The sequence below is a fragment of the Macadamia integrifolia genome, chromosome 3 (genome assembly GCF_013358625.1).
Source record: "Macadamia integrifolia cultivar HAES 741 chromosome 3, SCU_Mint_v3, whole genome shotgun sequence".
Lineage (NCBI taxonomy): Eukaryota > Viridiplantae > Streptophyta > Magnoliopsida > Proteales > Proteaceae > Macadamia > Macadamia integrifolia.
Window position 1 is genome coordinate 30672028 of NC_056559.1, and position 24889 is coordinate 30696916.

The 24889-nt window shown below is 37.7% G+C and overlaps 4 protein-coding genes across 8 annotated transcripts in view; 2 read left to right on the forward strand and 2 right to left on the reverse strand.

Annotated features, from left to right (window-relative positions):
* LOC122072845 (cytochrome c oxidase subunit 6b-1-like) overlaps nt 1-4149 on the forward strand; it is a 7545-nt gene extending 3396 nt beyond the window's left edge. The window contains exons 2-5 of one of the 2 annotated variants that reach the window (XM_042637274.1): nt 2034-2300; nt 2401-2483; nt 2662-2765; nt 3851-4149. In XM_042637274.1, the coding sequence (XP_042493208.1) occupies nt 2034-2300; nt 2401-2483; nt 2662-2765; nt 3851-3867 (471 nt within the window). In that variant the 3' untranslated portion in view covers nt 3868-4149. The remainder of the gene's footprint in view (nt 1-2033; nt 2301-2400; nt 2484-2661; nt 2766-3850) is intronic. The other variant, XM_042637273.1, reaches the window with a different exon arrangement.
* A 608-nt stretch (nt 4150-4757) lies between these two features.
* LOC122073260 (pentatricopeptide repeat-containing protein At4g02750-like) lies at nt 4758-7910 on the reverse strand. Its single transcript, XM_042637813.1, has 2 exons — nt 6742-7910; nt 4758-6632 (listed from the first exon to the last, which is right to left on the reverse strand). The coding sequence occupies exons 1-2, from the start codon at nt 7583-7585 to the stop codon at nt 5689-5691; spliced, it is 1788 nt and encodes a 595-aa protein (XP_042493747.1). The 5' UTR covers nt 7586-7910; the 3' UTR covers nt 4758-5688.
* A 704-nt stretch (nt 7911-8614) lies between these two features.
* On the forward strand, nt 8615-22946 carry LOC122073550 (histone H3.2-like). Of its 4 annotated transcripts, none has more exons than XM_042638139.1 (4): nt 8615-8848; nt 19730-19804; nt 22306-22382; nt 22718-22946. In XM_042638139.1, the coding sequence occupies exons 2-4, from the start codon at nt 19730-19732 to the stop codon at nt 22830-22832; spliced, it is 267 nt and encodes an 88-aa protein (XP_042494073.1). In that variant the 5' UTR covers nt 8615-8848; the 3' UTR covers nt 22833-22946. The 4 variants fall into 4 exon arrangements, 2 of the variants coding, with proteins under 2 accessions (XP_042494073.1, XP_042494072.1); XM_042638138.1 differs by lacking the exon at nt 8615-8848 and adding an exon at nt 17696-17755; XR_006138823.1 differs by lacking the exons at nt 19730-19804; nt 22306-22382; nt 22718-22946 and adding an exon at nt 12310-12483 and having other exon boundaries at nt 8615-9656.
* Nucleotides 13540-15334, reverse strand: LOC122073549 (histone H3.3). The gene is made up of 4 exons (XM_042638137.1): nt 15178-15334; nt 14406-14554; nt 14194-14284; nt 13540-14085 (listed from the first exon to the last, which is right to left on the reverse strand). Exons 2-4 carry the CDS (start codon nt 14552-14554, stop codon nt 13915-13917), a joined length of 411 nt encoding a protein of 136 aa, XP_042494071.1. The 5' UTR covers nt 15178-15334; the 3' UTR covers nt 13540-13914.
* Nucleotides 22947-24889: the final 1943 nt, after the last annotated feature.

Here is a 24889-nt window from a genome sequence, read left to right on the forward strand (position 1 = left end):
TTTTTAATAATCTCATCTCCTGGTCATCTAGGAAACAAAGAACAGTAACGCGTTCATCCACAGAATCAGAATACAAAGCTTCGGCCGATGCCGCCACAGAAATCACTTGGTTGCAATTTTTATTTAGTGAGCTTGGTGTCCCACAACCTATTGCTCCCATTTTATGGTGCGCTGACATCAGGGCTACATATCTCTCAACCAACCCATCTTCTATGCACCCAAAAAATATGTTGAAATTGATTTCCATTTTGGACGCAAGGTTGCCAACCGGGAGCTCCAAGTTCAGTTCATCTCTACAAAAGATCAACTTGCATACATTATGACCAATTACTGACACCATGGTTCAAATTTCTTCATGACAAGATGAAGATTCGCTCCCTTGAATCCTCACCTTGATGGGGTGTATCAACCATATGAATCACATTTTGCACATGTTCCATGTGTCTGGGATTGCATGACTCGTCTTTCCATGTACACAAGGATTACAAGGATCTATATAGTAACTGTCCATGCACACCCTAGAATGTATTTGGCAAGTAGGTGAGTCCTCTTGTATATATACTCATACCTATCGCACAATATCAATCAATAAGATTCAATCATCACCAAGGTCTGTAGAACCCAACCATGTGCCAAAATAAAGTCTCCCGAGGCTTGATTGGCCATATTGGACAATCTTAACTGCATCAGGTATCTTCCTTGATGTCCTCTTAACCTTCTTCCCTTTGTTCCCTCCAGTATAGAGCTTGTGTTCTCTTTTGGTTTGGTGGTTAGTGTTTCCCACCGATTTAATCTTGGCCACTTTATACCATTAGCAGTGCGTTTTGTTATCCTTATTTTTCTGGTCTTATGGCTACCCTGTCCCAGGGTCATCTAAAGCATGTTTATTGTCTTGAGCTCAGAATGTAGGTATTTATAGACATTTGTCTCCTGCTTAGTCTTTAGTTCTCTTAGTGAAGGTATGGCTGTTAGCCATGCTAACTCCTTGTGCTGCTGCTGCATTCTCTGTCTTAGGCTTCTCAATGAGCGCTATGCTGTCCCCCACCCCTTTGCTGCTTCCCCTCTTTTCCTGCTTCTGGCCTTGAGTATCTATAAGTGTATTTATTGATGCTCTTGCAAACAATTGACGCAACTTCGGTGAAGAGAGGAGGGCCAGGGTTCTGGAGGCACAGCACCTCCAAATCCGGATTTCTGACCTTAAACTCACTCTGAGCAGACTGAGCCTTGGGTCAATTCCTCATGATAGGTGTGAGCACTTCTTACTCTGCAATCTCAGCATAATATTTCAGAGAAGGTATATGGACCTTCTTTACACTTATTTTGATGGTTGCAAAAAAATTTAAATCGTCCCTAGATACACTGCTAAGTGCCAATTCCTTGCAGTGTCTTTGATTCTGAAATAAAATTAAAGGTGAAACTGTGAAAGTTTCCCATTCATGTCCATGTCTTTTATATAATGTTTTAATTACAAACTGACTCATGGCTTGTTTGGCTCAAAGTTTTAGTTTTCCTGCTTGGATGGGGTTTTCCGTGTTAGTACCTGGTGAACTCAGTGATGCAGGGCTGGGAATTCTGTTCAGCCTTGGCAGAAACTGGTTCATGCCACTCATGGGCCATCCTTTTGCTTTCTATATATTAGAGAGTATTTTGAGTTATTCCAAGTTAGATTAGGATTGGGAGCTGTGTTTGATCTAGGATTTTGATTGGTTGTTTCAGTCTTAGTTTGAATCCGATTTGAGTTTTAAGTGTGAGTAGTGAATGCTTTTCTCTCTCTCTTTTTTTTTTTTAGTGGCCAGGCTTTGCTAGAGTAAAAATATTTTTGAGTCTGTAACGTAATTCTGTAATCCTTGTTTGAACTTGTCATGGTTTCTTTCCATTTGCGTAGGAGCATTGAGAACTTTAGATTGAGTCTTCAATGGTTTAAACATCAATATTGCTTTTGAATATTATAATGGTCAACATTCTGGAGAACCAATGGAACCTTTGCATATTTAGAAATGTTGTGTGTTTAATCAGAATGCTGTCACTTGCAGCAATACTCATTGCAGGAAATAGAGGAGCAACCAGTCCAGGTCGAATCCCCTGTTCAACCAACTGAAGATGAGAAGCCAGCTAATACTGTTACTGAGGAAGCTGTAGCTGAAAAAACAACTGAAGATGAGAAGCCAGCTAATACGGTTGCTGAGGAAACTGTAGCTGAGAAAACTGAGGAAGCTCCCCCAGCTGAAGAAAGCAATGCAGCTCCTGAGCAGGAAGAATCAAGTGAGCAAGAAGCTTCTGAAGAGACACCAGAAATAAAGGTATCATTTTGCTAAAGCACAAACAACTGCTTCCTATGTCTTATTTTTAGGAAGTTGTGTATATCTGTTGATTTAATGCCACCGAATATTTAAATTCCAGCTGGAGACAGCACCAGCAGATATTCGTTTCCCAACCACCAACCAAACGAGACATTGCTTTACACGCTATATTGAATATCATAGGTGAGTGAGTGAGTCCAACTTTTTAGTTGTCATTGTACTTGTTGAGTTTGAAGTTGTTGCTTATATTTATTACATATCTCCATTGAAAAGCTTGATTTTATATTCATGGTGCATTGCTTTTTCTTACTCCCACATGAGTAATTGAAGTTCTTATGATGAGAAAAACACGTTTATTCAGGTGCATAGCTGCAAAAGGGGAAGGTGCTCCAGAGTGTGATAAGTTCGCAAAATTTTACCGTTCGCTCTGTCCTAGTGAATGGGTACTTACTTTTTTCTTTATAAGTATGTTTGCTTCATTCTTTGGATATTGTTTGCTTCATTTTTTTGGATATCTTCTCTTTCTACAGATTTCAGCATCCTATGCAATTTTTCTATACTTTTCATTAATATCTATATGCCTAAAACCATATACACTCTATACCTTTATGGAAATTATAGCCATTGGAGGGGATGGAATTGGGGGGCAGGTCAAACCTGAGAACTCTTGCCCTGTCCATTCATTCCTATTGTTTAGGGTCTGGTATTGTCCCTATAGGGATAGGGTCAGGCTTGGTATGCGATAAATCTGGGTGCATGTGACAGTCTTACCAGTTCTTAATGACATCAATGGGTCCCTACCATTCTTACTGGGTCAAGGCAGGTTAAGGATGGGCAATATTTGATAGGGTTGGATTCAGTATTGATGAAACTTGTCCCAACCATTCCTCGTTGCTGTCACTGTAAATTGATTCTCTGCTTTGCATGGTAACTATGTCTAGTTGGATAAAGCTAATGGCAGTAGTAGTCTTTTGCACATGTGTAGTGTGATGATAAAACTACATCTGTTCCAGTATTCATTTCCTTTGTCTGCTGTTTATTCTAAAGTTTCTGAGGAGAGATGGTGAGTGGCAACTTCATTTGAGTCCTAGGGCTGCTGTGGCCATTGACAGTGTTTCCATCTTATTGTGAGGTGTTTTCATTTGCTTGGTGGCTTTTGTCTCTGTTTGCGTAGCTGCTTTCAGCCTTCTGTAGCTCTTCTTTCTTTCTTTTGCCGATGAATTAATTGCTTTAGAAAAAGTGTTTCTATTATTATCATTATAATTCATTTCATTTTCTCATACTTCCTGTTGATATGATAATTGAAGCTAATTGTGTGAAACAATATTTTGTTGAGTGGTGGAAAGTGTGGTTGAACTGCACTTTTTCCTGGTAATATATTGTTCAGGGCGGATGTTTGTACATATGTAATTTGAAGATGGAGACTTGAAATGAAATAGGCTTTTTATCTGTTTTTTGTAGCCAGTTTATCTTTTATACTTCCTCTCTTTTGCGTTGCTGCTAATATTTGCCCTCTGAAGCTAATTGTGTTGTATTACATGTGGATGCAGATAGAGAGATGGAATGAGCAAAGGGAGAATGGAACCTTTCCCGGGCCTTTGTAGAGGGTGCTGGATTCTTGTGGCCACATGTTGTGAGACTCCTGCCATTATTTCCAGATCGTTTCCAGTCCAGGAAGTTCATACAAATGGGAAAACATCCGGGAGAGTTCTATTTGAAACAATTGAGTTAAATAAAAAAATTTTGGCTTGATTTATTTGTTGCACTAATTCAAGCCCAAATATGGGGAGTAAATTTCACATAAAGTAAAAATATTTATTCTACTGGAGCTTTTCAGTCTTCTTTGTTACAAGTGAGCATAAAATGGGTTTTTTTTTTTTGGTGGGGGGGGGGGGGGGGGGTGTCGGTGTGGGGAGGTGATAGCCAGCGAGGCCAGCAGAGATGCATCCTTAAAATGTCAAGGGGATAGTCGAGTTGGTAAGGGACCTTCACCTCAAGAAGCATGTGGTTCTGAGTTCGACAATTCTTATCTCCTTAAGGCCACTCATATAGAGGTGTTTATACCCCGGTATGACTCAGTTCATGTGATTGTGGGGTTAGTACTGGCCGGTGAAACTAGTTAGGCCAAAGGCCTGGATATCCATCATTAACTGAAAAAATATTGTTGGGGGATTTGTTGTGAAATCTATCTCAAATCCTTCCGGTGAAACTAGTTAGGCCAAAGGCCTGGATATCCATCATTAACTGAAAAAATATTGTTGGGGGATTTGTTGTGAAATCTATCTCAAATCCTTCGCTGTACGCTGTTTGCTTTTTAACTCCTTCCCACATCCCAGCTGCTCGATGGATACTCGACAACATAATATAAGCACTTGGGTCCTGAGGCTCTAATTTCACAAGTTATTGACCTAGGAGTGAGTTCCTTGGAGTGTGCTCACTCAATGTTTAAGTTCTATAAAAGATAACCGATTAATTATAAAAACAAATTCTGAAAACATTTCCATGATTTAAAACTCTTACCACTTCAATGATTACAAAGGGTGTAAACTGAGAATTTCTTCTACATTGATAAATATGTCCCCCAAGCTTTCCTTCATTTTTGGTATCAATACAAATTTCTTTTGTGATTGTGAAAAAAGAATGGAATTCTGGAGTTTTTTGCCTGAATCACAGAAATATCTCTTGCTGATTATTTCTCTGGTCATAAACATCAATAATTCCAGTCTTTTGACAATCATTTTCCAGTGGATTCCTTTTCCATTTTCACTCCTTATGTTCCTTCCAGTTCAAAATAATAGGGCTTCTTCTACAATAACTTTTAACCCTTCCCTTTTCGATGACCAATAGACTGGTCTACCCAAAAATCTTGCATCAATAACAATTAAAGGAAACTGAAATTTGGCTCAAGATAATTTCTGCTGCTTTCGATAGATGACTTCTTATTCTTTGTTGGTCAGAACTCAAGAATAAATGGCAATCAACTGTTTCTCTAGCCAGTGTTTTCCCTCCTTGCAGAGAACATAATTGGATGATTTGGCCAAACCCACTCTCTTGGAATTTTAATGGCCTCTTCTAACTTCATGAATCATGAGACTCGGTATTTTATGTCAGAACTTCAAGTATAAGTTTCTTCACCCTTCATGGCTCCATAAAACCCAACGTTGGCTATCCATCTCGCATTGAAGCAAGCTGTCTGAAATATCTTCTGATGTATTCTAGCAGTAAAGCACCTCCAAAATCATTGGCCAACTTTTCTGTAAATGATCCAATTCCTCTCAGCATCCTCCAGGAATAAGGATTCCTTCAATGCATCATGTTCTTTATATGTCCTGGAGAGATTCAAAACAGAGAAGCCCAAAGTTTTGAGATGAGTATCAAATGTAAGACATTAAGTTTCAATGTCTTCAAAGTCATAAAACATTTTCATCTGCAAACCAATCCGTTTAAGCTCCAAATGAATTCTATGAATCTCCGGATGAGATATGTCCCCTCCAGAAAAGAAGTGCACTTCATTTCCAATCTCCGTCCAACTATACGCTGTTTGCTTTTTAACTCCTTGCTCTTTCATCAGGCCTCTCATTCTAGTTACATCTTCCCACATCCCAGCTGCCGCATAGATATTTGACAACATAATATAAGCACCTGAATCCTGAGGCTCCAATTTCACAAGTTTGTTTGCTGCTATTTCTCCCAGTTCAACATTCAAATGAACTCGACAAGCAGCAAGAAGAGGTCCCCAAGCCCCAGTATCAGGTTCAAATGGCATCTGTTGGATAATCTTGTAGGCCTCATCTAAATGTCCTGCTCGACTCAATATATCAACAAGGCATGCATAGTGTTCAGCCCTTGGTGCAATTCCATAACCATTTAGCATTGTATTAAACCACTCCATGCTCTCTTCCACCTTCCCTGCATGGTCACAAGCTGACAAGACACTAAGGAAGGTTATACCATCTGGTTTAATGCCATTTAGTTCCATTTCGTTAAACAACCCCAGAGCTTTCTCATAGTGACCATGCTGTGCATACCCAGCTATAATGGCATTCCAAGAAACAAGGTCAGGACAGTTCATTAGGCCAAAAACTATCACCGAATCCGAGATGCTTCCACATTTGCTGTACATAGTTATCAAGGCATTACATATGGAGAGATCTGACTCAAAACCACTTCTGACAACAATTAGATGAATCTCTCTTCCTTCTTTTAGGGATGCAAGACTTGAACATGCAGTAAGAAGTGAAACAAAGGTTGAGTGATCTGGTTTTATACAGATTTTCAGCATTTGTGAATGTAACTTTAATGCTGCCACACCATCCCCATTTTGGGCATAACCTGTGCATAAACAGCAAGGAACATTTTAGTAAGCTGTTCACATATAAATACTCTCAGGATTTCTAACATACCTAGGAAATTTGGATACAAGTTGGTATCCCTTGCATACCCGCTATCATGGCATTCCAAGAGACAAGATCCCTATTCTGAATTTCTTCGAAAAGCATTCTTGCAGATCCCATCTTGCGTTCCTTACAGTACCCAGTGATCATAGCTGTTATTGCAACAACATTCTTTTCCGGCATTAGATCAAACAGTTCTCTTGCTTCCGCAAACATGTCATTTTCCACATACCCACTTATCATCACAACCCATGAAACATCATTCTTCCTACGCATACTATCAAACAAGGCCCTGGCCCTTTCAATTTCCCCAATCTGAGTATACCCATCAATCATCGCAGTATAAGATATCACATTTCTCTGAGGCATTTCGTCAAACAGCCTTTTAGCTTCCTCAATACGCCCATACCTAACAAACCCAGAAACCATCGCATTCCACGAAGCAGTATTTCTCTCGGGCATCTTGGTGAAATACTGGTAAGCTTCATCGATTCTATCATTCTGCACGCAGCCCGCAATCATTGAATTCCATGAAATCACATTCTTCAAAGGTATTAACTCAAACAATCTCTTTGATTCATCAAAAAGACCATTCTGCCAGTAACCAGTGACAATGGCGTTCCAGGAAACGACATCTTTTTGAGGCATTTTATCGAAAACTTGGCGGGCATCTTTAAGCTTGCCAGCACGAGCAAGAGCTCCAATCTGAACATTTGAAGCGTATATCCGTTGGGTTGATACCGACTTTACAGTTGTTTGAAGAAATTGGCGGGAGGAATAACGGGCAAAAGGAGAGATGGAGTAAAGGTTCCAGCGAATTAGAAAATGAAATTTGGGGAAGAGGGAAGTGTAATTACTGTAAGAAGGTCGTTGGCATAACGAGAGGAGCATAAGGGCCAAACCAAAAGGCTTCGATCAAAGTTTTTGTATGCTACGTCTGCCTATGAGACTACCAAGTACCAACCACCACTGGAGGAGGATAACTGTTATTGAACTGTGAAAGTATCCAGAAGGCACATTTTCCTGATGGATTCGATTTGGTTGGTTCTGACTTTCCGAGTTCTGAGAACCTGACCAGTGGTACGATGAAAGCGAGAATGAGTTTGGAATTTGGATCCGTGGTCTCAACTCTGTAGATATGGTCCGTGTGGAATCCTCGATTTTAAAAGAGATTTGATGTAGATTTGATGTAGATATATGTTGTCTTTTAAGTTTCTTTCACTTTGTAAGTTGCTGATTTTTAAGGCTGATTGGTTGTCAATATTGATTTTTTGGACTACTGGTATCATATATTTATCAATGGAGCATCACGTGGGATAGTTTTCCGCATCAGGGTGAGAACGAGCACAAACTTTTGGAAACAAAATCAGTTTGGGCCTACGCTATTATTATTACTTTTTCAAGGAAGATTTCAGGTTCTCAGAATGCGGATTTCAACTGCCATAATTTGGATGGAGTCAATAAGCTTTTAAACCCAAAAGGTAACGCAGTTAGTGAACAATGAACTTGATATGAACAGTAAATGATTCCTGCCAAGCACACCTTAGACCACTAAAACGGGATGTTTAGTACTCTCTACTACTTTAATTGAAAGTTAAATGGTTCTTAATAACCATCGTTAACAAAAATAAATAAAAAAGCTTTTAGCATTCTACAAGGTCTAAGATTGGTAGCTTCTAAGGATTGTGCTATTTGTGAAAGATAAAAATCCTCTGTAATTTCCATCTGGTGCAATACCCCTGCAGAGATTGACACGTGGACAAAACGGAATGAACGATTCAAATTAATCCTCCATTGAAACAACCCCAACCCCAAACCAATGGTTCACCAACTTGAATCGAATCGGACTAGGTATTCAAACCAAACCGAACCAAATCAGTTTTTGAATTAAAACCTGAGAAATGAAAACCCTCTTCTCTCTCTCTCTCTCTCTCTCTCTCTATTACGTTTCTCTTCCTCTCTGCCCTAACTCTCTCTTCCCCAAATCACTCCTTACGAACAAGCGAAATTTGCTACTCACGAAGGTGCGCTCACGAACTCGAAGCTCCCTGCTCACTCGCTCAAGGTTCGTAAGGGCTGGGTTTGATTTCTCTCGCATTGAAGCTCTTGGATAGCGTTGTTACCTGGTTAGGGTTTGATTCAAATCGTTGGCAGGTAAAATCCTAAACGTACAGTCCTTGTTAGTGTTAGGTTTTCATTTTTCTATACAATACTTTGGGTATTTTGGGTGAATATATTGGTGATCCTGGTTTGATTTTTAATTTGTTCTTTTGGTATAAATCTGTTATATGATTATATTTTTCTCTTGGTAGTCATTCTAACAGCTTCGGTTATTCTCTTGTATAATGACTATGTTGAATCATATGCCCTTTTCTTTATTTCCTGGTCGTGCTTTCAAGTCTTGCAATTTGTAAATTGCAGTTTCACAGAACCCAGTTTGTACATGACAAGCTTCTTACATTTTAGAATAGCATTGCTAAGTTAGAATTTTTTTATTAATAACCAAAGTTGTTAGCCAAATTAGACTTAATAATTTTTATTAATGATGATAGTTGAATCCCAACTTACATTGTAGGTAAGGAGTCTTTAACTCAAAATGGTAGAGCACTTGGGTTAATGCCTAGGTTATGGTGGTTTCGAATCCACCAAGACTTTGAAAAGTGAACGAATGTATGATTACTTTGAATATGAATGAATGCTTTCTTCTGCCCTGAGATGCATATCTTCTTTTGCCCTCATTTTATGCTCTGTTTTCTGCTAACAAGGTACTGACTTTTAAATGCAATGACTTCTATGCATTTTCCTTGTTTCATAGAACTTCTTTAAAATTGAGGTTAGCACAGAAATCTGAGTTTTGTTAACTATTACTGTTGTCATGTACTTTCTGTTGGTTTGACATTTCATGCATTCTGTTTAGGCCAGTCTTGGTTTACTCTGCCCTGAACTGAAGGTTGCATCTAAGGTGAATAAGGTTTCATTGATTTTTGGCTTTTGTGCAAATGAACTTGTTATGGAATGAAAACATATATATTCAATATATATTAGTGCAACAGTGTGGAATGAAAACATGTGATCCACTAGAAGTGCATATATTTACTTTCCAGCCTAATTTTAAAAATTGTTGAAGGGAAATCTGTCCTTTCCTGTGGACACTTTCTAATTATATTCTTAATTTATATTATTCTGCTGGCTTTGTTTCTTGTTCTTAAACTTCAGAGTTAAACTCAGTCAATCATTGTCAAGTTCTGTTTTCAGAATCAATACTGAAGATCCTGTTCAGAAACACTGTCCCCTTACAACATTACTCTTTTTAGTGCTATATATATTGGAAGTTCCATAGTAGGAATGTGACGTTGCATGTTGCATTGTTGAGTCTGGCTAGTCCTGAGTCTTCAGTGTTAATAGGTTGTATAGAAGTGTTTATGGAATGTCAACTTGCATGTGTTGTATTACCAATTTCTTGATGTATGCTTTCTTCATTTTCTGCATTTAATAAAACAATTGAAACAAACCATCTAGCTTGCTTCCATTTGACACACACACACACTTCTCATAAGTTGTTTTTACTACAACTCTGGCTTGCTCTTTTGAACTCAAGATTTGAACATGGAAGAGAGTGAAGAGGGGTGAGGGAATACAAGGTTTTGATATGATGACACTAAATTGATGATTAGAAATGGATTACCATTACCAGTAGCTAGACCCAGTTGCCAACCCAGACAAGAAATAAAGATTTGAATTTGGAAAGAAAATAGAGAAGAGCCCAACAGGTCTAGGTTTTCCTCCGTTCTGTTTCTAAGTTCGTAAGCAGTTGAGCTAAACATACAGATTTGGCCTTTGATTGGTTGGAAAATCCTTAATCCAGGAGACCAACTCTTAGTTTCCTCCCTCTGTCCTTCTCCTTCCACTGAAACATCCCTTCAGAACCATTCATTTATAAGAGTTTTGGAACCCCCAAATAAAAAAACCCCTCAACACCTTAAATTCAAACTTAATGGTTCTGAACCCTCTCTAGAGGTGATATGGGATGACACCATGGGTTTAATGATGACTCTCCTCTCTCTCTCTCTCTCTCTCTCAAGCACCATTAAATTTGAGGACATGATTGATATTTGACCTTACATTTACAGAATAGGGCGGAATTTAGAAAAGCTCTGGACTGTATTGAAGAACTATCAATTGAATACTATTCTCTCTCTGTCCTTGGTGGATTTTAATTCACCATTTCTTCCATTTTAATTGAATATTATTCTCTCTCTGTCTCTTTTCCGTAAGGATATTAAAATTTTAATACATTTGTACAGAGCTAGAGACAACAATATTAGAAAGGGTTTCCAAGAAAATTTCACTTCCCCTCAGTTTCTTATAAAAAATGTGATACTTAAAACTTACAAAACGATATTTGGAGATAATAAATGATGCATGTCACTCTAATGCATACATATGCATGCAGAGAGAGAAATCAAAGAGGTATTCAAACCTGAGAATAATGAGAGGTAATGGAGGAATGGAACCTTGACCCATTTTTTAATATTATCATCAAACATTCTATGCAGATACATGATGTTCTTCTGTTCATGAGTAACAAGTTATACAGTAATCGATACTTTGAACCAAAAAAATTGAGCATTGAACCAATGTGGCTGATTCAGTTATACAGTAATTGATACTTTATAACTTTAAATTTTTGTAAGCTGTCTATTTGAAAGAAACCAAGCCAGAAAAAAGAAATCAATTTAACCCCATACCTCATCATCTAATGAATTCATAATCTGAAAAAATCTGGAAACTTCATTCCTTTTAGACCACCAAAAACTAAAAACACAAATACACAAAAACAGAAAAAAGAACAGGGAATTGAAAAGATAGGGTACTAGGTAACAGTGCATTCCATCCACCTAAAAATACAATACAAATTATAGTTGAAGAGTCTTGGTGGATTTGAACCATCATACCTTGGGTATTAAGCCCAGGCGCTCTACCGTTTTTAGCCAAAGACTCCTTTTATGGGCAAAGAGTACAGTCATTATACAAGAGGATAACCGAAGCTGTTAGGATGACCACCAAGAAAAAAATATAATCATATAACAGATTTATACCAAGAGAACAAATTAAAAATCAAACCAGGATCACCAATATATTCACCCAAAATACCCAAAGTATTGTATAGAAAACTGAAAACCTAACACTAACAAGGACGGTACATTTAGGATTTTACCTGCCAATGATTTGAATCAAACCCTAACCAGGTAACAACACTATCCAAGAGCTTCGGCGCGAGAGAAATCAAACCCAACCCTTATGAACCTTGAGCGAGTGAGCAGGGAGCTTCGGGTGACTGAGCGCACCTTCGTGAGCAGCAAGTTTCGCTTGTTCATAAGGAGCGATTTGGGGAAGAGAGAGTTGGGGGAGAGAGGAAGAGAGACGTAGCAGAGAGAGTTGAGAGAGGGAAGAGGGTTTTCATTTCTCAAGTTTTAATTTAAAAATTGATTCGGTTTGGTTTGAATACCTAGTTCGATTTGATTTAAGTTGGTGAACCATTGGTTTGGGGTTGTTTCAATAGAGGATTAATCTGAACCGTTAATTCTGTTTTATCCACGTGTCAACCACTGCAGGGGGTATTGTACAGTATTGCACCATATGGGAATTGCAGAGGATTTTTATCCATCTATGAAGCGTATAAGTGCAGAGATTCTAATCAAACTATGATGAGTTTATGGGAATTTGCTAATAATGCTAGTTTAGGGATCATATCTCGTTATTTTGATCATGATGTAATGACGAACCATATTGCCTAAAATTTATATTTCTTCTCATAAAAAAAATTTAAAAAAAAAAAAATTTGAGAAAAATGGTAGATACGTTGGGATTGATAGTCTTGATGTAAGGAGAAAGATGGATAGAATCCTGTGTTCCATAGTGCCATGCCATCAAAATTGTCTTGGAGGCTGTGGTCTGATGATGATAGTTTATTGGCTCGCGTTTAAGTCTATACGTTACTCAATTTCATTTTTGCAAACCAAAAAGGTTCATCTACGAAACTGGGATTGAAGGAGTAATTTAGAGAGAAAATCATGTCTATCCGATTTGTGGGAGAGGTGGCAACAAAGAAACTATATCACACATTTACATAATTCCTAAAGATGAGGAACCCTGCTTATCTTCATGGATCTTAAAATGGAGTAAATTTCTCTAACCAAGATAAGTCGAAAGGAATTGATATCGCTTGTAAACTTATCCATTGGAAGACATGTACAAACACCAATGAAGATCAACTTTCGAGTGAATCAATTTCATTGCTTGAAATTCCGGTCTCTAGGTAGCACCACCACCACTAGGGTTTGTGAAGGTAAATTGTGATGCAAGTAAGATTCAAACCAGACATGGGTGATCCAATTAATCTTCTATGCTCAATCATATCCCCCGAGAAAGTATTGCAATCATCCTATCTTTTATAAACTAGGTAGCACCACGATTAGGATGACATGGGAAGTTGTGATACAAATTCGATTCCAAGCTAAAGTCAAGAGTCACGACCAAGAAAAAGTCAGATCCCCAACCACCCCCGCCCACAGACAACGAGTTAGTTTTGAACGCGTCACGGTCATGAGCGTCTCTTGACCCATTCTTGTGAACAAAATATCGCAAGGCAAATAACTAGTCCACTAAACTGGTAAGTCACCAAAACCTCTCAACATCTCTTAGCGTTCGAATGCCAACACCGCCGCCTACCCCGGAAACTAACTAGTCAAGATAAAGAAATGTGCCGACACCCCTTTCTAGACGCGAGCGACGCACCTACTCAACAAATGCAACCAAAGAAAAATTAACACCAAAGAAAGAAATAAAGAGAATAACCCTATCCGCCCCAACTGGATGCTGAACTAGGGTTTATTGAAACGTAGTAACCAAGACCATAGTACCATAATATAAACCAACGAATGGAGGAATCAGAGAATTAACATCTAGTCACAAGCAGCAGAATCAAATCCATCCAAATCCTAGAGAATTCAAATATCTAATCCTACAAACCCTCTGCACACCACCGTCAATCCAAACAACGGAGAATTATCACCGTATATGTTCAATTGATATGAATCCATTAATAGTAGTCCAGAAATTACTATCGTAACACCACCAAAAAATAACCCAGAATGACACTAACAAAGCCTATTTCATAATCGATCATCAGCATAATTCTTCTCTAAGCTTGAAACCACTCAAGCCCTCTCACCACGGATCCTCCTGGCCAGTTGGATGTCCTTGGGCATAATCGTCACTCGCTTAGCATGAATGGCGCAGAGGTTGGTATCTTCGAACAGACCAACCAAGTATGCCTCTGCCGCCTCCTGCAATGCCAAGACTGCATGGCTCTGGAATCGAAGATCAGTCTGCAACCAGGAAGAACAACACACGAATAAGAATTTGAGATTGTCGAACCAAAATCAACTCAAACTTTAACAACTAAAAAAATTATCCGTAAACGAACTAACACTTACCTTGAAATCCTGTGCGATTTCACGGACAAGCCTCTGGAAGGGAAGTTTCCTGATCAGAAGCTCGGTACTCTTCTGATATTTACGGATTTCACTGCATAGATCGGTACATGAAAATTTGTTAAAATAATCAAAAACCACGAATACAAAAGTGCCCTTGATCAACAGTTACTTTTAATATAAAAAGGGAGAATTTTGGAAAAAAAAGATAATACCGAAGAGCAACAGTTCCTGGACGGTATCTGTGGGGCTTCTTCACCCCTCCGGTGGTGGGGGCCGACTTACGAGCAGCCTTGGTGGCAAGCTGCTTCCTGGGAGCTTTTCCTCCCGTCGACTTACGAGCGGTTTGTTTGGTACGAGCCATCTGAAAATACGAAGCAAACAAACTTAACAAACAGAAACAAAAAACAATCCAAGAAAAACGAATGGAAATACAAGACTCCAAAAGCTAAAACATTCAGCAAAATTTGAACTACAAAATAGAAAGGGCACGCAATACAAACCCTACCTTTCAAGGGAATCGGAAAAAAAAAATCCCTAACTTGTGCAGGTGAAGAAATTAAAAACAAAACAATGCGATAACAAGAAGAAGAATCATCCAGAAAAGGAATTACCAGGAATCAACCCGAGATTGCAAACAAAAACAAACGATTGCAGATTACATGACATACATCGAAAAATAGGAGGAGAAAAACGGAGTCTCGACTAGAAATCAAAATATAACAATGAATCAAAACAAGAAGTATTGAAATAGAAAAAGAATAACCAAGAACCAACCTAAGATTTCCATTAAAAAAAAAAAATTGAGAAAGATTAGAAGACCAACATCAACGTTTGTAAGAAGAAGCCGCTATGTGGGGAAAGATTCAAACTACACAACAAAGCAAAACAAGTTTCCATTCCAAACGTAAACTGATAATTTATCAACAAAAGAAGAATAGAACAAAACAAAAGTTAATTGAAAGAAATTCAACATTAGATACTAACCTCAGCTGTCTCTCAACCGATCTAAAACTCTGAAGCAGAAGAGCAAACAACGAACAACCTCAGAAGCCAGAACACGCAAAATATTGGCGGAATAGCGGTTAAGCTCTATTTATAAAGCACTTTCTGTCGGCGTTATTGCCACTCTGGACGGCCAGGATTTGTTTTCAGTGTCCTAATCCGTGTGTAATATCGAACGGCTAGAAGTAAGTTAAAGTGTGTTTTCTCGACTGCAGTAAACGGATGAGATGCGTTCTTCGCCTTCCGAACGGATCGTGAAGCGTTAATACTCGTTTCCTATTGGTTGGTTTAAATCCATTTGTTTCCGTTGAGGACCTTCAACGAGATAAGGAGTTTAGGAGTCAGAGTTAAGAGGGGGAAAACAAATAATTTTCAACGGAAGAAGCGTTACAAACCACTAAATTGGACTTTCCGACTTTTGGGCCATTTCTAACTGTCAGAGAGAGGGTGAACAAATCCTGGGCTTTAGAGCGTTATTTAGTGGGTCTGGATTAGGGTTGACACGGGCCCTTGATGGCTTAGATTTAGGTCCATTTGTTTGGTCAGAATCAACAGATCTGTCACGAGAAGTACATGACAAAAGAAGTCTATGACCACCAATAGGTCCGATCTGAATCGACCGGTTGAATTCTGAGATTGGTCCGATTGATTATAAAACGCTCATCTGATCAGGATCTATCGGACATTGCTACCAAAACAAAAAAATAAGGAGGCCAAAAAGTCGTGGGCTTGGGAGTGTTGCTTAGTGAGTCTCTTTTAGGGGTGATACGGGCCCTTGATATATAAAGCGAGATCCATGTGTCTTTTTTTTTTGGGTAGAAAGAGATCCATTTGTTTCTATGTTAGGTTAGAATCAAAAGCCTTGTTAGGAGTCTCACGATTGTAAGGGTGCTAAAATCAAACTGAAATCGTTATCAAAATTGAATCGAGTTGTTTATACTAAAATTGTGAAAAGTTTGATTATAATTTCAATATTGAGATATTTTAGTTAAACAATTTAAATTTTGGTATAAGGTTTAAAACGAATTAATATATACATGGTTAGTTAAGTTATGCATTTTTTTTTTCCCGCAAAGTTATGCATGATTAAAATAAATAATTATATTAAGAAATTAAAAATCTCACTCAAAATTTAAATTTAAATTTAAAAATAAATGAATAAATATGTAAACAACCATAACCTTACAACAACAACATCCAAAATCTTATCCCAACTTAATAGGGATGATGTTTGACTGATAAAAAAAAAACTTACTAAAGATGATTACATGGAGATTCCAAACAAAGATGAGTGCGGGGACCCATTCAAAAATATTGACAAGGTTATAACTAATTATAACCAATTGTGTGAATCAATGGTTCCTCTTGTACTATGTTAAATTACTATCGCGACACTATCATTAATAGGGTAAAACTAATACGTCTCGCGACGGTCTAAAAAAACATATAACAATAAACATTTCAAGTGGCATATATCAAAGTCATGGTCGCAATGGATTGTTCTTCTTCTTTGTAATCTGGGTCTCTTTTTAGCCCAACGATAAGTTATTAATTGCTTGAGTCTCAGACCGACCAAAGGGTGGTATTAGAGCGATGGTCACAAGTTTGAGTCAATTAAAGCCAGCAACTCCGGACTAACTGTCCAACCTACTTAAAGCAACAAGGTAACACCCTCACTTGACATCAATTGAGTTTAACGCAACGGTAAGCTACTATGTATCTAAACCTTAAACCATCCAACATTATATTTCAACTAAGAAACAAAGGGGCATAGGTAAGAGTGTCAACCAATTCCGTTCAAGACACAAGATGTGGAAACCGAAACCACACCAATTTGAGAATAAAAACATTTTTTTTAAACCAAAATCAAATCATCTCGGTTTGGTTCAATTTATTTTGGTTTAAATTCGGTTTCATATTGGGTTCCTTGTTCTCTTTTAATTTGGTTTTGTATTACATTTAGGTCCTTTTAGGTGTTTGAGCCAACCTCTTGCATATATTTGTTAGGTTCATGATTCACCAAATATTTATCAAATAATAAGAATGAATAGAATTTATCATCTGCATTAATTAAAATGGTAAAAACAATATAATTTTACTTGACCCCTTATTCGGTTTAAAAATAGGTAATTTGGTTCAGTTTGACGGTTTTAGTCATCAAATCGAAATTGAAATCGAACAAAACCTATAAAAGATTCCAATTTTCTAAACAAAAAATCAAACCAATTTACTTCGGTTTAATTTGGAGTTTTAAACAGTAAAAATTAGTTTCGATTTTCAGTTTTGGTTTTAAATTGACACCATTAGGCGTAGATAGAGGTGAATTATTTATTGAGGTGTATGTACAAGATCAATGATCCCGAAAGGAGTATTTGAAGTAACGAATGGTCAAGATTTTATCCGAACAAAGGGTTCCCAAATATAGAAATGGTGGACCCACATTAATTGTCAATGTGGGCTCAAGTTTATTTGAAACGAATGCTTGCTTCCTTTTTTTTTTTTTTTTTTTATCCTGTTCCTCTATTTTGTAGTTTAAGGTTTGCGGCTTGAAGAAGACAAGGTAACCTTCGTTACCTTTTTCAATTATTTTGATAGAAATTTTTTCATACTATGATTGAAGATTTCAGTATTTTGATTTTATTTGATTATTCTGATACAATTAGGTTCAATTTTGTCGAAATAGCACATGCAATCCATTGTTTTTCCTGCTCGAAATCCAATCAAAATCTGATCTAGGGTTAAGGATTTAGTTTTTCGAAAGCAATTTTTTTAGAGAATCTATTACTGATTTGTTTCCTATATCCCAAAAGTATATCATTGAATTATCTTTTTTTATTTAACTAGTTCGATGGAGGTTTCTTCATATCGTAGTTGAAGATTTCGATCTTTTGATTCCAATGAAGTAAAATTCTGACACATTTTTTTCTCTAGAAACCCATCAAATCGGATATAGGGTTAGGTTTAGGATATTAGTTTTAGTTATATTTTTGGAAATTATTTTACTCATTATCCAGCTCTGTTTCTGATGAAGAGAACGTAAATGGCTCAGATCGAGATCAAAAGGGTTGGTTTGTCAAGCCCTGAATAAAACTTGCCCTTTCATTAGTGATCTTTTCTTTATTCGATCATTCCCGACCACTTGTGCTTTTGATAGATCTATCATTTGATTTTGTGTTTTTTTTTTTTTTTTGTAAGCGATGTACCATCAATTTGTTTCTTTTAACCCAAAAGCATTTCATTAGATTATCATTATTTTATTCAACATTTAAAATGAAATGTTTTACGTATCCTTCGATGTTTTGATTTTTAGTGGAGTGAGATTATGTTACATTCTTTTCTTGCTTGAAATCCCATCAATGTCGGATCTAGGATTAAGATTAGGGTTTAGTCTTTGTTATATTGAAAAACTAGTATATCACTTTCAACTTTTTTTTTTCCAGGTTCAAAACCTATCAAAGCTAGATTTAGGGTTGGGATTTTAATTTTGTTATATTTTCTGAAAACCGTTTATCATTTGATTTATTACTTTGTTTTTTAAAACAAATTTATTATTTTTTTCCTATATCTCGAAAGCATTTCATTGGATTATCGTTATTTTATTATTTTCGATAGAAATATTTTCATACTCCACTTGGAGATTATTTCAATGTTTTGATTTTCAGTGGAGTAAGGTTGTGTCCCATTCTTTTTCTTACTATAAAGCACATTAAAGTTAAAACTAGGGTTAGGGGTGGGGTGGTAATTTCATACACCCCTATGTCTCAGCGTAGCAGCCATGTGACCAAGCAGCCTTTTTTTTTTTGTATTATCCATAATGAGAAAATAAATATACCAAACTAATTTTATCATTATATAATCTATTGTCTAATTGTTATCAAATGATTATTAGTTATGATCCATAATATATGCTTTTGAATGTTTTCTTATAAATAGGTCATAAATACAAATAGATGTTATACTAGAGAGAGCCTGAGGAAAAAAAAAAACAAGAAGAAGAAGCTATTAGTCTTGTGATACTTTTTATCATGCAAAGAGATCTAAATGAAACTAGAATCACCCAAACAAATGACAACTGAAGCAAAAGGATAGAGAAATGAAGGCCAAAAATGACATTAACAAAGCTCAAAAGGCTTCAAAAAATAAGGCGTGAATTAAAATGGTTAAGAAGATTTCGCACCAAGCTGCAATATATAGTATGTAACCTACTATAATACTTCTATTCAACTTCAAATACTTTCTTCGGAAAATTCGTTAGGACATAGAAAGAAGCAAATTTAAGTTTCATATTTTATCAAACACATGGTATTCACGAAAACCCAAGTCATGTCTAGTGCAAAGGAACAAATATTACTTAGGCCTTTTGCATCCCATCATTGTGTGTTACTTGTTGAATTTTATCATTTTCTTCGACTTCTTGTGGATTAGATTAATTTCCTTGAAAATTTTATTTTGTTTCAAAAAATTATATCTCTAATTAAGAGATATAATTGGATTGTTGAGAATATGATTTAGAAGAGTGATCTTGCAAATGTAGATGGCTCGAAGAAAATGGACCGCTCGCAGGTTCAATTCCGCATTAATGATTCCTAAAGAGCTATCCAAGGCCAAGGTGTGTTTCTTTATTCAACGTTCTTTTATTTGTTCTTTGTTATTTTAAAATATGAAGATTGTGTCAAGGAGTTTGTTGAAATTTGTGAAGTGTATGACCCTATGGAAAATATAAGCTTGAAAAGTAGCTTGTCTCTATGCCTAGACATAGAGGGGGCAAAATGTTCGCCTATCCCTCGTGAAAGGTGAAAATTATACCCTTATTAATGCTTCTGTGTGCTCCCATTAGCCCCAACACTAAAGTAGAGGGAGGTTGCCTTTAGGGAACCCTCTGCCCTACGATAATGGATAAGCTAATATAGCCTGATGAAAATCCTATACAATGGCATCTTATTCATATTAGAATCTGGATAAAATGATTTGCCATATGTCATCTTTAGGTGATTGCATGATCTGTTTTGCATTGTATCTACTGCTTGATGGCTGATCCTTTTTTTTGTTTTTAACTCTTTCCCTCCTCCTTTTGTGGTTGTTGTATCATTTTTTGGGAAAATTACATGATTACCCACTTTTGGGTTTTGTTTTATAAAATTATCCAAATTAAATTTCAGGTAACAAAATAAACAAAATTAGGTTTGTGTTTACAAAACTACCCAAAACAGTACCCTCCCTCACCACATATATTTTTTTTGACATTTTTACCCCTTACTTTCTTTTTCTTCCTTTTCCATCATTGGCTACTACCAAGCCGGTGCCAACGGTGCGCCCGAGTCCGAGTCCTCACACTTCCACTCCTGCTATCTCCGCTATGTAGACTCCAAGTGTGCCGCCCATTGGTACACCGTGAACCATGACATCTATGCCTGTAACGACATCTTCTTCTCCCAGCTCTGGCAAGAATTTCAGCAATCAAATAGCACAGAGATTGTGAAGAATAAAAGGTGCAACCTCGTTATGCTAGGAGAGTAATCACCTATATACTCTATTGAGGCACACGATTCCAAAAGCTTTGAAACGTTTTGAGATATCATCATCATCTATCAAGGTTTTTCATTCCATGATGGAGGAGATGACCTCTCTATTGACTGCACAAACTAGGTCCAAGCAACCCGAGAAGCAATCAAAAGAGGAATTCCGGTTTGAGATGGAAAAACACTCACTTATCTCTCTGAAAACAAGAGATGTAGCCTATTTTGTTTCAGTTAGGAAAACAGGGGCTCCGCTCCTTGTTAATTTCTCTATTTTTTTATCAGAAAATTCTCTCTCTCTCTCTCTCTCTCTCTCTCTCTCTCTCTCTCTCTCTCTCTCTCTCTCGTCTCCCTCTCTCTCTCTCTCTCTCTCTCTCTCTCTCTCTCTCTCTCTCTCTCTCTCTTTGGGTTGAATTAGAAAAACAGGTTTCCATTCTCTCCCTTGATTTTTTTTTCTTTTCATGTTCCTCTATCAACTTTGAACCCACAATAGTACTTGGCTAATTTCTAAACAAGATTAACATGGCATTGGATTTTTGACATACAAAATCTGTTAAAGTAATCAATGGCTGAGTTACAAGGGCATGATTGTAAGGTGGGGAAGGTCGCCAAGAGCTTCCAAGCTTTGGTCGATATCGCTGACCACAAGTTCACTTATTTGGTCCTTTTCTTTTCCTTTCCCACTCATGTCGATCTCCTAGAACAAAGTTTTCACCAAAATGTTGCTTCTGTGGTACCCAAGCTCAAGGATCTTCGGAGTCGCTTTGCTTCATAGGAAAAGTCATTTGCAGGAGAAGCTCAAACGAGGCAGCTATGTATGTAATTCAGTGGGATAGGTAGGAGAGGGGCGGCTGCGAGCAGAGGTAGAGTTCGAAGGATGGGAGAGTAATAGGGCAGGATGGTGTGGGGTGGGGAAGGCTGGTGGTGGTGATGATAATAGTGGCAGTGGTAGCCGCAGCGTGGTTGTATCAACAATGGTGGTAGTGGCACCAGTGCCCTTGCAGGGTGGACATGGTGATAATAGAAGCAAAGGTAGATGGAAACCAGGGGTACATATGTCAAAAATGTAAATGAGAGAGGAAGAGACTATTTTGGTTATTTTTGCAATACCCAAACTTGAGTTGGGCAATTTAGTTATCACAAACTTCAAGTGGGTAATTTTGTAAATGAAAACCTAATTTTGAGTAATCTTGTAATTTTCCCTCATTTTTTTAGGAGAAAGAACTCCCTCGTTGTGTAGTCCCTACACCTAGACACAAAGGGTGGCAAAATAATGTCCCCATTCCTATGAAATCCAAAAATCTCATTCCCTAATTATGCCCATATGTGTCCCTTCATGCTCCCACCCCATCCCACCCAACCCAACCCAACCCAACCCAACCCAGGTGCAAAGGCCGGATGACCAAGGAACATTCTTCACACTATTATTCAAAAAAAAAAAACCTGCTGTTTTATTGAATTTTCTAAAGAGCATCATCAAAACATCCTTGTTTGATTGTACATTTCATGCATGAATTACCTTCTAAAAAATTTATATTTTGAACATTGCAAGGTTGCAAAAATGAAGATTCTTTCTTGTTTCTGGAATTTCTAGGAAATCCCTGAGAGAGTCCCCAATGCTGGAGGGGATAAGGAGCCCCATAGGTACCGCCCTGAAGCTGTAGCTAACCGGTATATGCCAATGAACGTCATCTGAAATTTCTTCAATTCTTTGTTTTGGGATCAAGAGATCTGTGTTGTTCTTGGTTGCCGTTGTTTCTCACAGCTTCTTCTCCTGTATCATCATCTAGTGAAATCCCAAAATATAAGAATAACACAGATCTCTTGATCCCAAAATAACCATTCCAAAAGCTTGTTCAAGAGATAGCTCAGGACTATAGTGTGAGTGAAAGAGTTGAGATAGACATTAAATTTCTTCATTTTTGTTTCTTCTTCTTCACTAAAGAATTGTTTCTTGAATTCTGATGCCTGAATGGTAATGGTATTGGTGGTATTGGTTGGAACAGGCATATCTTCAGTTTCAGAGTCATGCTGTATTGGCTTTGCAAGAGGCTGCTGAGGCTTTTGTTGTTGGACTGTCTGCAGGTACAGAACTGTGTGCTGCCCATGCTAACCGTATAACCATTATGCCTCGGGACATGCAGCTTGTCAGGAGGATCCGGGGTTTCAATTATCCATGATGCTTCATATATATATATATATAGTAATAATACATAAAAATTAGGGTTTTATCAATAAAAACTGAAGTGGATCAAGTCCTTCCGAACTATTCTCATATAAGATTGATCCACACATATGGATTTCATCTAAGGAAAAATCTTGTCTGTGGATCAAACTAAGAATAGTTCAGATCCATAGCTTTAGGGATAAAGATCCTCTATGAGTTTGGATCCGCTACATGCATGATCACCTGGTAGTACATGGGAATACTTGTCCCACTTACTGTCACTATAAGGGCAGAAGGGTATATTTGAAAGTAAAAAATGATAGTCAGGTGATGAGCAACGATCCAAATTCATATAAGGGTAGAAGGGTTTATTTGAAAGTAGAAATGACAATCAGGTGATGAGCAACGATCCAAATTCATCCTCTCCAACGCCAATCGTATATAATGTGGATTACGAAAAACTTGATCCATATAGGTTGGACGCCCAAGTCGTTGGAGAGAAGTCTGATCTAATTCTTGGGTATTAGATCGGTATCTTAAAAAAAAAAAAAAAGTATGTGTCAAGACTAATATTGATTAATTTTAATCATATTTTTCATAAAAATTGAAACCTTAAAATCAATATCATAATCCCTAGAACAGATACCTTAAACCTTGAACTTGCAGATCTGCCTGTACCAATTAATCCAATCATTGACACAATACAAAATTTTAGAACTGATCATAGTATAGGATAAAAAATGATAAAAATACATCTGTGTAGTTGTGGTGGTGCATGAGCAGCGGATGATCCATGCCTCGGGGCATGTGTTCAACTTGTTCTCAGTCATCGATGCTCATGCACCACCTCACTATAGGAAAATATCATTTGAAATACGGACCACCGTTATGTTTTAGGTATCAGAATTTGAATCAGCCTTATCAGAATTGCAGATGAGGAGCTCAGTACCGATGCGGCCATTAATAGTAAGAATAAACTCCAGAAAGCAATTTGGATGTGAGCGTTCACAGCTTGCTTCTACGCTGACGCGCATCTGATAGAGCACCTGTATACAATATAGGGGTTCAACCCGGTCGGTGCCGGTTCGGTTTCGGTCGGGCTTAATCGGGCTTGAAGACTTTCAAAGGCTACACCGTGTCCGCCCATTTAACTAATCGGGCTTAGTTATTGAGGGCATGGTACACTTTATATTCGGTCGATCGGTCTCGGGCTATAATCGGGCCACCTTAATCGGGCTTTAGTCGGGCCTTAATCGGGCTACGGACATGTTTAATGTTAAACGGGCTTTAACCGGTTTTTGAACGGGCCCTCTTTAAAATGTGCTATTATATTCCGGCCCACTCGTGCAAGCCCAAAAAAATTACAATAAATCAATAAATGATACCAAATATAACCATTATTAAAATTGTGAACATGTCTTTACTTTTTAGTTTTTATTCTTTAATTTGGGGGGTAAAATAGGTATTCTACAATCATTAAAGGGTCGGGCCAAGTCGGTGCACAATAGGCCGATCTCGGTCGGGCGCCCGACGGTTCAAGTAGCAAAACCGAGACCGACCATTTATAAACGGGCCGGGCTCAAGCCCGACACGTTTAATAAACGGTCCGGGCCGGGCCGGTCTTTAAACGTTCGATCCCGGTCGGTTTACCCGATTCGGGCCACAAATTGACACCCCTATACAATAGAAACTAAAAACTATAGAAAAATAAGAGCAGTTCAGCCCTATTTATAAAGCTCCTCGTGTGGTTTCATTGCCACTCTGGACGGCCAGGATTTGTTTTCACACCGTTTCTGATATCAAACGGTTAGAAGTGAGTTGAAGTGTGTTTTCTCAAAAAATGCGTTCTTGGCCTTGGGAACGGATCGTGAAGCGTCAATACTAGCTTCCTATTGGTTGGTTTAAATCTTTTAGTTTCCGTTAAGGACCTTTAAAGGAATAATTTTCAATGGAAACGTTACAAATTAATAAATTGGTTATAGAGTGATTAGTTCAATTAGCTTGAGCCTGA

What these genes read in the sequence shown, in the direction of transcription:
- LOC122073260 (XM_042637813.1), bottom strand. Translation starts at nt 7,585, where the DNA reads ATGCTCCTCTCGTTATGCCAACGACCTTCTTACAGTAATTACACTTCC. An exon ending in TTGGAATGCCATGATAGCGG is followed by an intron (nt 6,633 to 6,741) that starts GTATGCAAGGGA and finishes GTTTATGCACAG; the next exon opens with GTTATGCCCAAAATGGGGAT.
- LOC122073549 (XM_042638137.1), bottom strand. Translation starts at nt 14,554, where the DNA reads ATGGCTCGTACCAAACAAACCGCTCGTAAGTCGACGGGAGGAAAAGCT. An exon ending in CCAGGAACTGTTGCTCTTCG is followed by an intron (nt 14,285 to 14,405) that starts GTATTATCTTTT and finishes CGATCTATGCAG; the next exon opens with TGAAATCCGTAAATATCAGA. An exon ending in AAATCGCACAGGATTTCAAG is followed by an intron (nt 14,086 to 14,193) that starts GTAAGTGTTAGT and finishes TCCTGGTTGCAG; the next exon opens with ACTGATCTTCGATTCCAGAG.
- LOC122073550 (XM_042638139.1), top strand. Translation starts at nt 19,730, where the DNA reads ATGGCTCGAAGAAAATGGACCGCTCGCAGGTTCAATTCCGCATTAATG. An exon ending in AAGAGCTATCCAAGGCCAAG is followed by an intron (nt 19,805 to 22,305) that starts GTGTGTTTCTTT and finishes TGGAATTTCTAG; the next exon opens with GAAATCCCTGAGAGAGTCCC. An exon ending in CCTGAAGCTGTAGCTAACCG is followed by an intron (nt 22,383 to 22,717) that starts GTATATGCCAAT and finishes TGGTTGGAACAG; the next exon opens with GCATATCTTCAGTTTCAGAG.